The 17,343-nt window shown below is 31.6% G+C and overlaps 2 protein-coding genes across 4 annotated transcripts in view; one reads left to right on the forward strand and one right to left on the reverse strand.

Annotated features, from left to right (window-relative positions):
• Positions 1-17,343, forward strand: part of LOC106786566 (protein prickle-like) — an 85,369-nt gene that overhangs the window by 48,101 nt on the left and 19,925 nt on the right. Inside the window, exon 1 of one of the 3 annotated variants that reach the window (XM_014748090.1) lies at positions 7,162-7,281. The exons of the other annotated variants lie outside the window; for them this stretch is intronic. Within the exon in view, the coding sequence (XP_014603576.1) occupies positions 7,178-7,281 (104 nt within the window). The 5' untranslated portion in view covers positions 7,162-7,177. Of the gene's footprint in view, positions 1-7,161; positions 7,282-17,343 lie in introns of those variants that run through there. 3 annotated transcript variants of the gene reach the window in all.
• LOC106786569 (sulfotransferase 1C4-like) lies at positions 13,372-16,390 on the reverse strand. The gene is made up of 6 exons (XM_014748096.1): positions 16,060-16,390; positions 14,995-15,094; positions 14,669-14,834; positions 14,321-14,447; positions 14,112-14,206; positions 13,372-14,035 (listed from the first exon to the last, which is right to left on the reverse strand). The coding sequence occupies exons 1-6, from the start codon at positions 16,271-16,273 to the stop codon at positions 13,733-13,735; spliced, it is 1,005 nt and encodes a 334-aa protein (XP_014603582.1). The 5' UTR covers positions 16,274-16,390; the 3' UTR covers positions 13,372-13,732.

Consider the following 17,343-nt stretch of genomic DNA (forward strand, 5'->3'; position numbering starts at 1 on the left):
TACAGAGATCTTCCCATTTTTTCCTTCCTCTTATCTTTATACCTCTGTAAATAGTCGCTACTAAAAAGTATATCTTCGATTTCTTTTTTTTTTTTGTTATCTAACAATATAAGGAACCGAGCGAGTTCTTTTTTTCTTCTTCAAGTTACTCGAACGAATAATGAACATAACTGTCTGTTGAAATCTCGATGACATGTCTAACGAAATATCGAAATATCGAAAGGACCAAGATAAAATTGATGGATTCCCATTATAACCAACAAATTGGCAAGTGCGAAATCGTCCTAAAAGCGAGGCCTAACATCCTGAGCATCCAATTCTCTTGCTTGACGACTTCGTAACCTGCAGATTCGTCAATGTCAGACCCTATTAGCAACGGCCCTTCGTTTCCTCACGCCCGTTAATACCTAACTCGAAGCTAACTTTGGGTACGACACAGACGCGGATCTCATGGGATACAAATTGTTTCGCAATAATTAAAGGAAGAAACTTCAAATGTATTTAAGAGCAATGTAATATTATTAGAATGTTTGGAAAAAGTAATTTCTGTTTCGCACGAAAATTTCGTCTTTACCGATACTTAACTTCACTTTAAACATTAAAATCATTTTACAATCTAGCAACAAACCATTTAAGACGTCAAGATGTTGTTTTGCCATTGCATTAGAAATAGAAAATCAAAGTATGCATTTTCATCGTATTTTTTACATTTTTAATAATACAATAGAGAGAATAAAATTTGTTTTGTTTACGAAGAGAGTATGTATTGAATGAACGGCAAAATTAAAATGGGTTTTTAAAATTTCATTTCGATCACTTTGATTTGAAAGATGCGCCATGTTTGTTGGGCCGTCCAGTTGAAGGGAACGACGGCTAAATGAAGGCATTGGTTGATGGACGTTATTAGTCGCATAACAACACGAAAAATAATTGAGAAGTTGAATTTATCAAAGTCAATCGTTCGCGATCATTTAAAATGCCTTGAATTATAAATATGAAAAAGTTGTCAATTATTTACCATTGAAAAAACTAAATTACTTGAACAACCTATCGACACTTCATGTATACCTAATTCCTAACGTGAGTTGTCAAATGACTGTTTACAAAAATAACACACATATTTTCATATAGAATGACATTTTAGCATTTTCTTTTATTTAGAAATGAATGATGCACATCTTATGCATTTTTGTCGTATGTTTTACAAATAACAGGATTTTTATAAAATTACAGAACGTGGTCATTTGATCGTAGGTTGTAGATTTAGTGTTAAAATTAATAAAAATATCAAAGAAAAAGTGAAGAATCTAATAATGGAATTTGTTATTAAAAAAAAGTCTAGGATAATAACGCGTGAGTGATTTGATCGTGGAGTCATTCCTCTCTTAGAAAAGCTTACTAACTCTATTTCCTCTTACCCTCCTCAACGAAACGCGCCTGGTGAAATGGCTTTGGCACAAAGGCGTAAAGTCACGCGAAGCTCGCGAAGACGACTTTTCGTCCAGTCGGCAGAGACCCGAACTCCTCGTAAGTTATGAAGATAAGAGAGAAACTCGGGGAGCGGTATAAGAAACAGAGAGAGAGAGAAAGAGAGAGAGAGAGAAAGAGAGAGAGAAAGAGAGAGCAGGTTGAAAATATTGCGTCTGGTTCGTGGTGTGTTAACGCTCGTTGATGTTTCCATGCGTGTGCACACAACATGTATATATACATTCTACGAGAATCCTTCGAAAGGGAGGAACAAGAAGAAAAAGAGAAAGAGAAAGAAAGTAGTAGTCGTTGCACAGACGTATGGCGGAGACGGAAACCTTAAAAATATCCAGCTGAACGAATAGCGTTGCTCGATGACTAAAATAGACGTCTCGTGTCTTGAACTTTCTTTCTCTGTGACTCGGGAGAGAATTCCTTTTTTGTGTTTCCTTTCTGCGATTGGCGCTAAGGACGAAAATTCCTTTATATCGATTTAACTGACAACCGAAGGAGATTTCTTTCGGCGAGATAAAAAAGAAAAAAAATTCAAAAGAAATCAAAAGAGAAAAAGATAACCCTATATAGTCGAGGGTAGTTCTGAGATTTCCTTGATTTTTCGATTCCTCATAACGACAGTCACTACCGGAGCTTGTAAGATAAATATTTGATGTGATTTTTCTTTTTCCAACCTCCCTCTTTTCTTTACTAGCCCGTTCCCAACTGGGAAAACTGGCTTTTCTTGTTACCTCGTTCAAGACCACTAACACCAGAAGTCCTATGAATATCCTAATACGTTTTCTATCGACCATCAAAGATGGTTGTTTCTCTCTTTTTTACTTTTTCGTATTTTTCATCGTTCCTTCTCTCTCTCTCTCTCTCTCTTTCTTTCTCGCTTTCTCTCTTTATTCTTTATTTGAACTCGATCTTCGATTTCTTCTGCATTTGTTCTATTCAATGATCTGGAGATAGTATCGCGATTATAGTAAACTTTGTACAGAGATAATGGGTTAAGGATACAGAAAACAAAGTTAACGTCTCGAATAATTCAGTGAACGAAGTTAGATAGTTACATACTCTATCGTAAGATTATTATCAGGAAGGTAAGGAAAGAAGCTCGTAAAAGGAGTGCATATAACTCAGAACTTCGTGGAATACGAAACCTCACGATTTGAATTCTTCATACGGTTAGTACTTGCGAAAACATATAAAAATCGAAAGCAAGGATTTCATGGAAAACTTTTTCTCTTTCTTTCCGCATAACTTTACTACTTTGCATAACCACTGTTTGGACCATCCAGCTTTTGCTGGCAGACAATATCCTGTCTCTCCAAAGTCGTTAAGAGTTTTATACTTTTTCTCTTCAATCGTAATATATATTCGAGAAAAGAAGATTTCTATTCAGCAATAAAACTAGTATTACTGTTATATCGTCTAATCGATTCTTCAAAATTCAAAAGTCTAGTTATTATGTTTTCTCTTTTCAGTTTGTGCATAAAAACATGTAATATTTCTTAATAGTACTATTTAATATGGGAAATTTGTAAAAGATGTGGTAAAGTAATAAAATCTTTGTAACAAATAATAGTAATTAACTAATAGATATATTATTACTACTTATTTTTTCTTATTTTACTTTCATCTTTTTTTATTTTCTTATTTTTCTTCGGTTATACTTTACGATTTACAGGAACATTTATCTAAACCATATATCATGTCACATCATATCGTATCTCTACTTCATGAAAAATATTACTACCAAAGCCATATCAAGATCAGACGAGGAGTATTTTTTTTGTTATCCCGATAGAAAATCGTCAGCGAATCCCCGAGAGACTCACCGCGAATTTCCGATTTTTTTCATAAGAAGGAGAAAACGTCTTCTCGTAGCACGTGGGGCCTTCGTTTCTCGAAGGAAATTTGATGCCACGCTTCTTCCGAGGAGTTATGGGGTTACATACACGGGCTGGCGTCATCGTGCACGCATATGGTAAACCTACGTTTGCGTTTATGAACGAGAAACGAGCTTGTTTCTTCTTTACCCTCGAGAGGGTAACAACGAGCTTACTCGTAAGAACAGAACGAAACCAGTTACCGAATTCACCCTAAAATAAAATCATTTGAATTGTTCGAATAAATACGGGTTAACTTGAACGAAAGCAATGACTTTATGATTTGTGTGACATCAAGGATTATAAATGTCACGAAACAAGATTTTTTAACTTATCTGAATAACAAGCGTATGTAACTTTTTTTACACTAAAAAATTGAAATTTTGTTAACCCTTTAACATATAAATAAAACAAAATTAAAAATGTCTACAAAATAATATTTAATTTAGCCCATTGAAAATAGAAAGGATTATTTTTATTGCTAAATATCATTTAAAATGTGCTTGATATATAATATTAATTGACAATATAATTAAATAAGATTATTATAAAATAAATAAGTAATTCTTGAAAATACGAGAAAATTTATTTCTTCCAGAATTATTTAAGAGATTAATCAAATATGATAAAATATTATTGGCATCTTTGGAGAACGTCCTCTTTATTCAGTGTATAACCTAGTTTTTGTTAGTTCTGTTTTTTATTCAAATAATCACTTCGGATTCTAGAGGAAAATTGTTTAATCTTCTTCAAAAAAGAAATAAATGGAATAAGCCGTACACAAATATATTTTTATGAAATATATAATAGGAAACTATTTTTATATAAAGATAAAATTAAAAAAAACCATAACATATTATCATCAGACGTATTTTATAAACGTAGCTGTAATGGATAAAAACTTGTATTTGAAATAACTGCATATTATTTTGCCAGACCCGTAGTATTAAACAAGTACATAAATTAAATCAGACTTAGCTGAGAAAATAATTATAGTGTAAAGGATTAATAACATGGGAAAGGAATAAATTATATGGCGGCTCTCGTATACTTTTTTATTCTACTATTAACTTGACAGATAATCAATGAGTAATCTATCAAAAAAAAAAAAAAAAGACATTTTTTTAATTGTTACTTCGATTATTGATATTAATCGCGAGAATGCGACATGTAAAGTAACTTTATTTAAAAAAGAGAAAAAACATTAGGTTATTTATTAATTGTACAATTGGATGCTACAATTCCGACAATAATTATTTCACCCATAATGTTAATTATCAATTGAAACGATTTTTCATTGGATAATATTTTCTTTATAATAACAAAAGAAAAGAAAAAATAATTGAGGAGATCTTGTAATAATTCTTGATTATTATATTAAAGATCTAAAAATAAGGTAAAGCATTGTGTAGATATATTGTATCATTGATGTCTAAATCTACGTAATCAGATTATTTTCTATTGCTCTGAAACATAAAAGGATGAGAAATTGTAAAGATGGATTAGGACGAAAGAATATTTTCTAGTTTTATTCTTGAGGATTACAATACAATTCCATGAATATTTTGATATACCGAATATCGAAGCATTCACGAGAAATTTATTTAACTTGAATTCAAGTGAGATTATATTATGGTGTTAAGCAGTAAGAGAAGCTGGAATGATGGGGCTTTTTACGAAGGGGCAAGGGTCATCCTATATTTTTTATAGTATTATATGTTTATACGTAAGGACATAGAAAAATATGTGCAAATAATTAAAAATAGTGAGCACATATTTATTAATTTAATGCAAAAAAATTATTGCATGGTGAGCGAATAATTCATATTTTTAATCATTCACGATCTCGTGCTTTATGTAGGTCGATAATAGTGGAAGTAGTAATGCGTGCATGGTCACGCAGCACGCGTTCAAGATCACAAAAGCATCACGTTCGGCTATTGTTCTTGCGATCATAAATATTTCCACGATACGGAAGCGTATGCTTACATTTGAATGGTGCTAGAATTATGGGGTAGAATGTATTCTCTCACGTTTTGGATTATCTCTCTTATTTTTGATTATGGAGTACTTTTAAATTTAATATTTACAATTAATAAATTGTTATATTAATAAACAAAAAAAAAATAAATTGTTAAAAAAACTTTATTAATTATTATATTTATTTTTATTACATTATTATTATTAACTGTATAAAATTATATAACACACATTCGAATTAATAAAATATTATACTTTATAAATAATTATATACATTTTGTATATATTTTACACATATGATAAAGAAACAAATAACATACAATTAAATTTCTAACAATCTATATTTAAATCCTAAATATATTATTATTTTCTATTATTACATATATCCAATTAATAATTTATTTGAAAAAACCTAATGAAATTTCAATCAAGAGTCACACGTATTTAGTTCTTATTGTTAGTTACTGTATAAAATTATCTAACACATTCAAATCAATAATCGTCTCTATTCGCATAGTAATCTAATCATGAAACCTTTCTCGCACCCTCTATCGATAAACAACACGTTAGCTAGCGCGTCGTTCAACATGGACACACTTACATATCTATATATATATATGTTAGCCTCGTGTGACTTGATCGTACCATAGTCCTTATTAGTCATAGTCTATGGGAAGTTAGAGGAGGAAAAGGGAGGATGAGCATGCACAACAACATAGCCGTGGCTGTGGCAAAACCGATAGGCTAAGGGAACCCTTCGGATGGATGGGACGTATCGAATATACAAAGCATAAGAGAGAAAGAGAAAAAGAGAAAGAGAGAGAGAGAGAGAGAGAGAGAGAGAGAAAGAGTGAGAGAGAAGGAGAAAGAAAGACATGCACAAACAACGGACGACATCATCGTCCTTTCCTTTTTTCTCTCGTTTGAAACGAAGTGGGTGAGAGAGAGAGAGAGAAAAGTAAGCTCGATGTGTTAGGGGCCCTTGTCGAAGGGGCGCGCCCCTAATGCAGCACCCCGATATCGGCCTTCACTAGTGTTTCGTCCGACGCTTACCCGTTCACTTCGTTCACGATAAACAGAACATTTCTTTTTTCAATTTTTATTATCGAAAAAATAAAAATTCGGCATCGGTTTGTTTGTATTTACTCATATCATGTCAGTTTACGTTTTTAAATACATACTTTTGAATGTACGAACGTTTATTTGTGCGGGAATAACATAGAAAGTTCGATGTATACATATTTTTGTTTTTCAGTGACAATATCATTATTTTTTGTTAATGTTAATAAGATCATTAATATTGAATTTTATAATTTCTACTTTATTTAATTTACTGGATAGATTCTTAAGAAATATCTTTTTTTGTTATTATGATAATTTATTAACATATATATATATATAATTTAAACAGATTTATTTTTTCTTTCATTTTCTTTTATGATATATTCGTCAATAAAAAGAAATTATTTTATTAATTTTATTATTATTTTATGAGAATATCATTAAAATACAATGTATCTATATATATATAATTTATATTATTATAGTGTTTAATACAATTTGTACAAGTTCGCTTTTTTCTTTTTTTTTTTTTGTTAAAAGAGACTGGAGAAAATATCAGGTTGCTTGTTTAATAATCGATGTCACTTGAAAAAGTGGGGGAGTGTAGCTGGGGGTGAAATCTGCATGCCGCTCGACGGTGTAGACCATGGAGTACGTCATCGACAAGACGTCGACGATAGTCTTTCTCAATTTCCAGATCAAAAAATTTGAATATCGTTTCTCGAAGTATCGATTTATCGTGCTGACACAACGACTAGCCATTGTGCGAGCTAAAAATTATGATGCATCATCGATTTTCACATTCACAATACTTCCACGGCGAGGTGGTAGGATGGCAGATGAGCAACGTGCAACGTACTCGAATCAAATATGCAAACATCAGGTATTAATTACAGTCACAATATCTACAGTAGATTAGAATAAATCAATTCTTACGAGTTAAACGATTATATTTTATTATATTTTAAGTTTATCGAGCGCAGAATTTTTGTCTACTTTGAAACAATTTTCATTTCATAAGATGTGAAAATATAACAAATTGATTCAAATGATGAAAATTATAAGGTACAACGATTGTTTGCACTAGAATTCCAAATCAAGAATTTTCATACACTTACATTATAAAAAAAAAGTAAGTAAATTAAACAAAAGAATTATATTTCACACTTATCATTTATAATTCAAAAATATTGATTGAATATTTACGTTAATATTTATCATTAATTAAGCACACATATTCGTAAGAAATTTATTAATATATAATAACATAGAGGTTCGATATATTTCGTCAAGCAATAAGAATATACCAAATGAATTAGAAATAGTGTGTCGCAAGACGCTCGCAAAACCGTCTTAATTTGGGATAAATGGGCTGCTGCGAAATGTGGGCAAATCCTTAAATCAGTATTAACGAGGAGACATACTTACCGGTAAATCCTTTGGCTTCGTAGACTAATGTCTCGTTGGAGCAATACGACGGATCTCATGGTGCGTGTACGGGTTCTAGGAAATAATGCCCATTAACTCGTTTGCAGAGAGGTACATACTCAGGTCCCACGTGTGTCCTGTGACATCGTTTATTCATAATCCTACTAGTTAGGCAAGTACTTGATATCAATTTTCTCATTTTCCAAGTAAACCACCCCAATGTTTCTGAAACTCGAAAGTAAACAAAATCTAGTTGGAAGATGTTCTTCTCTGTTAGGATTTACCTTTCATTAATGGTACATTCGAAATACGTATCTGTTTTCTTAAAATATTTTATATTTCAAATAATTTTATTCACATAACCAGCCACTCTAATCTTAAAGATCGGAGAAGGGCTGGAAGAAGAAAGGATCTGGCGTTAATAGAAACGACTTCAATTAAATTAAGTAAATTTGGAATATGGTAGTTTAGACTATTAGCTCGAAAGAAGTCTCATCAGAGGAAGGGTTTAACGATCGTATTTCTCTCTCTCTTCGTTCTTAAGAAGAACTCCGATCATCCTCCCCCTTTAGTCTTCGTATCCCCTTATCGCGAAGGGCATACTTGGTATTCAGATGGCACGAGTTCCATCGAAAGTTTGATTATCGCCTGAAGAAAATCGGTACCCGCCTTTATTCCTGGCTTTAGTCTACTTAAGCCGCTTGAGGCATGAGGAATATCGTTTCTTCTTCGAAGAAGACAAAAAAAATCTTTCAAGGTGAAATAGTTAGGGCGTAGTACGGGGGAAAAAAAAAGGGAAACAAAAAAAATTGCGGCGTGCACGTCCTGTAAGCATAGAAACAATCGATCGCTTTGGCGTGCGGCCTATGGGATTTTCGGCTTTGGGAGAGGGCAAAGCGATAATGTTACCCCCTTTCCTTTCTTTATCCTGCTTGCTTTAGACTTTAACGCCGGCAACCTACGCGTAGAATATCATTCGTGTACGTACGGTTGCCGTCTTATAGGCGTATCGCTTTTACTTCCAAACTGCTCTACAGAGGACACGACTGTACATTTCTCGAAAACCTCAATGAGTATAGTGTGGTTACTACTTGATCAACTGAGTAATCGAGTATGTATTCACAATGGGACCGTCAAAGTAGATCTTGTCAGATTTTTTAAAACTTTACACACTTCTTATAGTAGTCTATGAGAATATTTGTTATATTTAAAAAAAAAAAATGCAGTCTGGTGTGGTGAATATGCATGAGGGCAAAATCACGATAGCGAACAATTCATGTTCTGCCAGCGAAAGAGAAATATTATTTATTGTATATTCAAATATATTAGCATTAATAAATCATATATTGTTAATATGAAAAGAAAACTTCTGTAATTAGTTATAAGACTAACGTAAATTTATTTTTTTTTTATGTTACACTTCTTTTAGCGCGTTTCTGGAAAGTGAAGTTAGATGCGACCGAAAAATTGACACCACGAAGTTATCGATATTTACGATGCGCGGGAAAATTGAAATTATTTTTAAGTTTATTGAAGTTATATTCGTTTTGATACGCTAAAGAAGATGTTGTACATAAGTACACACATCAGTTTTATTTTTTTCAAAATTATACTTATACCACTAAAAATAGAAAAAATGGTTTATGCTGATGATTAATATTACATAAATTTTATTATCACTGGCACTTTTTTTATCTTCTAACTTTTTCCATCATATCCAAGTTGAATTTAGTTAATCTTTCAACGTCCAAATCTTTACTGAGATTTGTTTATTGACAAAATATTAATCGTTTAGAAAATTAGATTAGTCGAACGAAATTGTTTTCTTACTTATGTCAGGAAGTTCGTATTAAATAAGAAGACTGAAATATTCAAGAGAAACTTGGCTTTCTTAAGCGATCGGATAAACGTTCGCGAAAAACGAAAAAGGCAAGTTAGAAAAGGCCGGCACGTTGAAGGTGGTAGTGATGCTATGGGGGGTCTTTGCACGTTACGGTCAACGTGCTTGCTATAATAAAACTATTTCTGTCGTGGCACGACACGAAGGGTAGGTGAGACGCAATGATGAAGGAAGGAAGGAAGGAAGGAAGTGAAGGGAGGGTGGGAGGAAGGTAGGAAGGGTCGAATCCCATAGGATATAAATGCCACAGGGGTGTTTCGTTTGGACCGTGACCATCTACCATGGTTCTGGTTCGTATTCTCCTTCTTCTTCTTCTTCTCCTTCTTTTTCTACTTTTCTTCTTCTTTCTCTTCGTCTTGGTTAGCCTTGTCCTTCTTCTCATCGTTAGGCTCCCTGTAGATTCAATCACGACCCTTCCTATACCGAGGAAACTCGAGCGACGAATACCAAACAGTTCAACTTAGGTATTAGGAACGTTCCGTCTTTCTCGTCTTCTTTGATCGTGACAAGAATCGTGCTCGGACTGACCGTACCCGTATCGCACGCGTCTCTTTTAAATGGTTCACCGCTTTTACGATCAATTCTTTCATTTCTCTTTTTCTTTTCCTTTTCATTCTTTTTTTTTTCTCGAAAATTCGATAGGCACCAAAAGTTAGGCTCGTTTTTTTCCTTCAACTCGATTAATTGAATTTCTTTCTTTTTTCTTTTTTCTTTTCAAGAGAAAAATAAAAAAAAGAAACAACAACATTAAAAAACATTCTTTTTCAGTACAATAAGATAGAGAGAAAACTAAGGGGTGAAAAAAAAGGAACGTAGTGAATGATCGAAAAAAGCTTTAAGAGTCGGGTCCACGTTTACTACCATATTGAATATGGAATCCCATAAGTCGAGCGATAATGCAATATGCCGACGTCAGGTCCTAGGGTTAAAAGGTGGGGTTACGTTGGATTGGAATAAGGGTAAAAGCGTTGAAAATTTGGTAGGAGAATCTCTATTAAATCTGGATATATACCATATGAATATTTGCTTCAATTCTCTGTTCTATTTTCAACCTTATTCCTCCAGCTGATATCGTTTTTTGATAAACGATAATCCGAGAGAAAAAAAGAAAATTCGGAAAGATTTTCTTTTCTAAAAGGATAGAAGAAAAATGAAGACAAGATAAAAAGAAGAAAAAATAAAAATTTCGAAAATAATGTAAATCCATTAATGTTCGAATCGAGATATTGAAGGTTTTACATTAGATTAAATTTAAAGATATAGATAACACACAGATGACATATTAGAATAATGTTTTTTATTTCAAATTTATCATCCCAATTAGTATAATTAACATTATTACAGAAATAATATGTTTTTGATGGCTATAATTGGATATATAATTTTTCCTCACTTCATTAACCAACAAATTTTCTTCGTGTTAAAAAATCTTTATGATTTTAAATATATTGATAAAAAGTTGCTTCAAAATGAAAAGATCACGTAAAAATGTAACTGTTAAAGTAGCTAACTTGAATTTTTTTTTGAAAAATGGGCTCACACCACTTTCAAAATAAATGGCTTAAATGTTCTAAAAGGAAAAAACGGTGGCACGTGCGCAGTATGATGAATCGTCGAGTCGTAGTCGCTTTCGGTTTTATAGTTTCGCATAGCCCGAAGTAGATACTTGACAGAGACGCGAAATAACGATATTGACTTCGATCTCTTTCTCCCAAGAAACACGGTTAACCGGCAGTAAAAGGGTCTCTCTCAGCATCTTTACGGATCGACTTACGCTCAACATTTCACCATCTCTTTTTCCTTCTTTCCATAGGACATTTCGACGCTCGTATTTCAGCGACTCCCTGTAAGCAGCTGTTTTTCGATAGCCAAGAAAAAAGAGGGAAATAAAAAAGAGAATGAAAAAGAGTGAGAGAAAGAAAGAGAAAGAAAGAGAATTGATAGAATTCAATTGGTTCCACAGCCATGGTTCTTTCTCACAAAGTTACGACAAGATCGACGTATAGAAGGGTCGATTAATTTAGGATACATTTGGTCATCCTTCGCGATAAACACGCCCTTCCCATTTCATTGAGATAGTATTCGTTACTGCCTTCTACCGTGTTTCTGTTAATTAGAATTTTCCCATAGAAAAGGCAAGAACTCTATTTTCTGTATTTATAGTTATATATATACGTGAGAGAAACAAACGAATAGTTTTCGTCTAATGTAAGGCGTAACTTGAAATATTGCTCTTCGTATATATATTTTATGATCCGAAATAGAAATGAAAGGAATATAATTAATATCAGGCATTTATCGAGGGTTCGTAGAATCTATGTTTTTTTCCAAAATGAGATTTTTTCCATTGTGATGAGAATTATTATTATTATTATTATTAATCGCAACTGTCAAATTATACGTTGTTATATAAATTTTTGTCAATTAAGTATAATATAGAAGGCATTTATTTATGAACATTGTAGCAATTATTCTAAAAGAGAAAAATGTGTTTCTTTATTTTAGATATTTTTTTAATAAAAAATATTTGGGAAATAAATGAAAAATCTATACATTAGAGTTCTTTTTCAATCATTGAAATTAAAAAACGTTAGTACATGAATGAATTATTCTTTTCTAATTATATAAACTTAGTATCGACAGCAAAAACCGAAAAAAAAATCAAGCAACGTTGGATACATTTAATAAATGGGATAGATGATCAATTTGATATAACTGTAACTCGTTGAAATTATTTTCTAGTTTTGAAAAATAACAAATAAATAATATATTGCCGACGTTTAATAGAATGGTAATTTTCGAAGGGTGATAGTACGCGTTTGCGAAGGTAACAGCAATGGTAGGTAGGTAGGTAAGCTTCTAATTCGTCGCAGCAATAGGGCTTATCTTCGGTCCAGTAGCCCTCGAAGGTGCGCGCGCGTGCGTTTTCTCATACACAGGAGGACACAAGTAGCACATACACGTAGTACGATAACATTTTAGTTTAAATTTGGGCTGGTGGCCCGAGGCAAGCCGCGGGCTGATTTAAGGCCTGTATACGCACGTAAACGTACTGCTGGTGGTGGCCTCGGAGGGGTGGAAAGCTTTCCCTAACGGTGAACCGTATGCCAACCGGTAGATAGTCGGTTGCGATAAGCTAAATGCTCGGAATCCCCTCCCCATATTACACAGGTTATACACCATCACTGTGGCGCGACAAGCCTCCAAGAGGAGCCAACTATTCTCTTCTCTTTCTCTCTCTTTCGGTCTCTGTCGTTCTCTCATCCACCATCTCCAGCAAAGATAGATCGTTTGGAAAACCGGAACTTGCATTTTAACTACCACTCAAGTCTCGTGTATCATATTAATCTACGTGACTCATTTCACGTTCATTATTATAACCTTCGATAACCTTTCTTAACGATAGGCTAAATTGGGGCTGATAATATTATTTGAAATTTAAAGTATAATTGAGTTGTTTATTTTGAAACTAGTGTAAATTCATTTCACAAAAATATCGAATTAGATATATTAATAAAAGCTAATTTAAATTAATCCAAATTAGTAACATAAAGATACTTTTAGTTATTATATTGTGTTACCGGTCCTAATCTTTTCTATACTTGAAATTTGTAAATAAATGAAAAGTTTACAAAAATAATTAACTTATTTTTTTATTGATGTAAAAAAAAGAACATTTGTTTATTATTGCATTAAAGTTATATTATTTCAAAAGACACTTTTTTTTTATACATTTTTTCAAGAAAACAGGATTCGATTATGATAGGGGCAAGCATGATTTATTGGACTACTTTGTATTATATCCGGACGAACCGAGCAAGATCTCCGCTCAATTTCCGCCTTGGTTACCCCCCTAAATTTAAGATTATTCCGTAACTTTTTCCATGAGAGAAATGATTCATTCCGTTGATAAAAATCCAAAGCAAATATTTTATCAACATTTATATATATATATATATAATAATTGTGTTGTCGAAGGAAAAGTTTATATTTTAAAGCAACCCTTTTACTTTTCTTCAATGAAATTTATTGGAAAAGTGAGATCGGTGTCCTTCATATTTTCTTTAACCCAAGCATCGTATTTTGCTTCAAATTCGTCTGTGAAAAAATCTTTCCATCCTTTGACTTTTCCTTTTCGTATGAAATTATTTGGTTTTACGGTTTCGTCCGGATTAAGCGATGGTACGTTCACCATAGGATTCTTACGAAAATTATCTATATGAAGATGATCAACTAGTTTTAAAATCTCCTCTTCACTATAGGATTTTCCAAAAAACTTTGCCACCTTTTTAATAACATTTGGCAGGTCCTGTAGAAAATCATATAATTTAGATTTTGTCAACTTATCATATTATTTATAGCATAAAACGATTATAAAATCTCACGTTAATGATCTCTTCGTAGAAAATGAATAATAAGTTCGAACGATGTCTTTCAGCCCAGGCATCTTTTAAATGCGTCCAATAGGGGCAATAATTAGCTTAAACATAAAAAAATATAACATAAGTTAATCGAAATAAAATTCTCCAAAAATTCTCCAAAAATTCTCCAAAAATTCTCCAAAAATGATTTATAAATTATAATGCGAACTTACTTAAATCCTTCATAAAGTATTCACAGAATTCCTCAAAACTTCCTTGGTATTCTAAACCTTTGATAAGCTGTAGGAAGTGATACCAAGACACCACTACGTCTTTTGGATTACGTGCAACGTAGACGACCTAAATATATAATTCAATTATTTTATATATTAGAATATTAAGAATTTTTATTGATCACAATAAGATTCTGTAGAGAATGGTACCTTATAAAGTTTTATGTATAATTATTTGTCGAATTATAATTTGTTATTAAAAACAATGTTTGAAACTAAACTATCTTCGTTTCGAAGAGAGAACATCTTAAAACTTCATATGTATATATCTTGTATGTACACATATACCTTGCATCCAGTATCCAGAAGATTGGGCAATAACTCAAACGGCATATGGGTTTTGATGAATCTTGGAGATGGTAATTTATCGGAAAATTCTGGATTCAATCTTACAATTTCCTTACCCGTCTGACTAGTTAGACTATCATCGTAATCGCCAGTTAATATGTCAAGCCTATATAAACAAAAGTTTTGTAAAACTTTTGATAATACACGTTTCGTTTGGAAATAGGTAATAGATTCTTCTTATTTCATGGGTTTTTTTTTTTTATTTATAAATTATCATGTATACGAGAGAAGCTAACGGACTTGAACTTACTCGAAGTGGAACTTACTCGAAGAATGGAAATCTATGATGCAGGCTTCGTGTCTTCGCTTCCTCGAAGTTCATGTTGTTCGCGACCAACCAAACCAGTTCCAATGTCACTGTGGTGCCTAGTGCAAGAAACAAATTGTCTATCGTTATGTAGGTGTGTATATATATATATGTATATACTTGAGATAACTATCTATTTATCGTGTCAACAACTTAAAGAACATATAAAAATAATATCGCAATTTCCGTCGTTCAATCATCGCAACCGGATATATAGTATTTAGATAATTCGTATTTATTAAAATAAAATGTATGAAGAAAATACAGTGTAACATTAATAATTCGAAAGTTCGATCATCTGAAAATCGGTCATCCAAATAATATATTATAAAATGAATCACAAATATACGTATATTTCAATCATGTATTTAAAAGCTTTATTTTATGAGATACATATTTTAATTCTTCAAATGCTTAAGTTTAATAATAGTTTTTCAGATGTTCTGAGAAAAGAAAATACAGTACTAACTTATTAAATATTCTTACTTTTATTTAGTTTATTAATCTAACGTTTCCAAAAGTTCTAATAGTTAATTAATATTTATAAATTTAATTTCTATATATTTTTCAATTATATAATATATATATATATATACATAATATGTATTAAAAAATAAGAAATAAAAATTTTTATATTTGATATTATTATAATAAATTATAGGTGAAAAAAACAAGTAAGTTTATAGATCGTAAATTTACTTTTATCTTATCATGTGTTAATTACAGCTAATGGAACGAAACACTAATTCTATTATATTGAAATTGCATAAGAAAGGACTTGGAGTAAAAAAAAATAGTCTATTTAATATAATATAATTTAATGTTATCTTGAGTAATTTAATTGTTTATAAAATCTACAAAAGAATAGAAATATTAGTGATATATCAGATATATCTATAACAATAATATCTATCACTATTATGTAACAAACACAAACAGAAAAGTCAAAATAATAGTCGTATTAAATAATATATATACAAAAGTTAAAAATGAATTTTTCTAATTTAGAAACTATCAAATTTACCTGACCGCGGGAAAGAAGCGACCCAAGTATCATCTGGGCGAGGCTTTGAATTATACACTGCGCTTCCTCCTTCGAGAAATCTATAGGGCATAGTCCATTTTTTTTCACCAATTCTTATAAAACCTCTAGTAGATGCCGGAAAATGTTTTTCCGCCAATTTTTTCTCCTCATCGTTGAATAACACGTATTTTGGTATTTCACACACATTCTCCATTGATTATTATTATTATTAATATTTAATTACAAATAAATCACTCTCTCTTCTCAATCTTGGATTTCGTTGTACGATGATCCTCTCTTAACTACGATACAAACAGAACTGTTGAGTTGGTTCTTCAAATGTTCTTTTATATACGCTGCTTGTTATACTGATGACGTAATATTTTGAAGTGTTGCGTTTCACAACTGATAAAAATTCATGTTTTGAAGCTACAGCAATATTATGATTATTAGTAGATATATTTATAAGGTACTTAATTGCCTTAATTTATTCTTTTTTTTTTTTTGGGTTTATTTCGTACGATAGAAAAAAATGTCAGAAGAACAAAATATTCTGTTCGAAGGCGTCGAAATATTGTTGGGCCGAATTGTTTTTCCAAGATCATTATTTTGCGAGATATCGAGGTCATCGTATTTTTTTTTAAATGGAACTATATATTTATACTAGATTATTCTTATAGCTTATAAAAAAAACGAGTCCAATGATATGCAAGATGTTGACCTTTATCAAAAAAATTGTGAAATGTAAATTCTAAAAATGTAGAATTCGTCTCGATACTTTGGTAGTAACTTATAGAAAGTTTTACTTGAAGCAATATAAAATATTGCAAAAATTGTAATAATTCGACTAATAAGGTCGCTTACATTTGTTATAATAATTAAACTGTATAAATTGTAGTATTCCGAGAAGTCGCATCGTTTACATCTTACAATCAGTACAACTGATTTATCTCTTTCAAAGATATAAAAATTCAAAATCAATATTGTAAAGTCTTGGAGGGTAGCATATAATGTTGACTTACTTATGTGTGATCTTTTGTGTATCAGTTTTGATTATCACTGTAAATATTGAAATTAGATAAATTACGAGTCAATGGCCTAGCAAAACGTAATTTATTTGATTAATTTTATAAGTACGCATAAAGAACATAAAAATATTTAAATTGTTAAGCTGGCACAAAAAAATATTTTCTATCTGACCACGCCTTCAGATGATTGGATTATTAGATAAAAGAAGATTTATAACGATAAGAGTTATTTGTTATCGTAAATAAATATTGCACT

This window comes from Polistes canadensis, unplaced genomic scaffold (genome assembly GCF_001313835.1).
Source record: "Polistes canadensis isolate GaletaPanama2010 unplaced genomic scaffold, ASM131383v1 scaffold_77, whole genome shotgun sequence".
In the NCBI taxonomy this organism is placed as follows: domain Eukaryota; kingdom Metazoa; phylum Arthropoda; class Insecta; order Hymenoptera; family Vespidae; genus Polistes; species Polistes canadensis.

What these genes read in the sequence shown, in the direction of transcription:
- LOC106786569 (XM_014748096.1), bottom strand. Translation starts at nt 16,273, where the DNA reads ATGGAGAATGTGTGTGAAATACCAAAATACGTGTTATTCAACGATGAG. An exon ending in CGCTTCTTTCCCGCGGTCAG is followed by an intron (nt 15,095 to 16,059) that starts GTAAATTTGATA and finishes TTCTTGCACTAG; the next exon opens with GCACCACAGTGACATTGGAA. An exon ending in CATAGATTTCCATTCTTCGA is followed by an intron (nt 14,835 to 14,994) that starts GTAAGTTCCACT and finishes TTGTTTATATAG; the next exon opens with GCTTGACATATTAACTGGCG.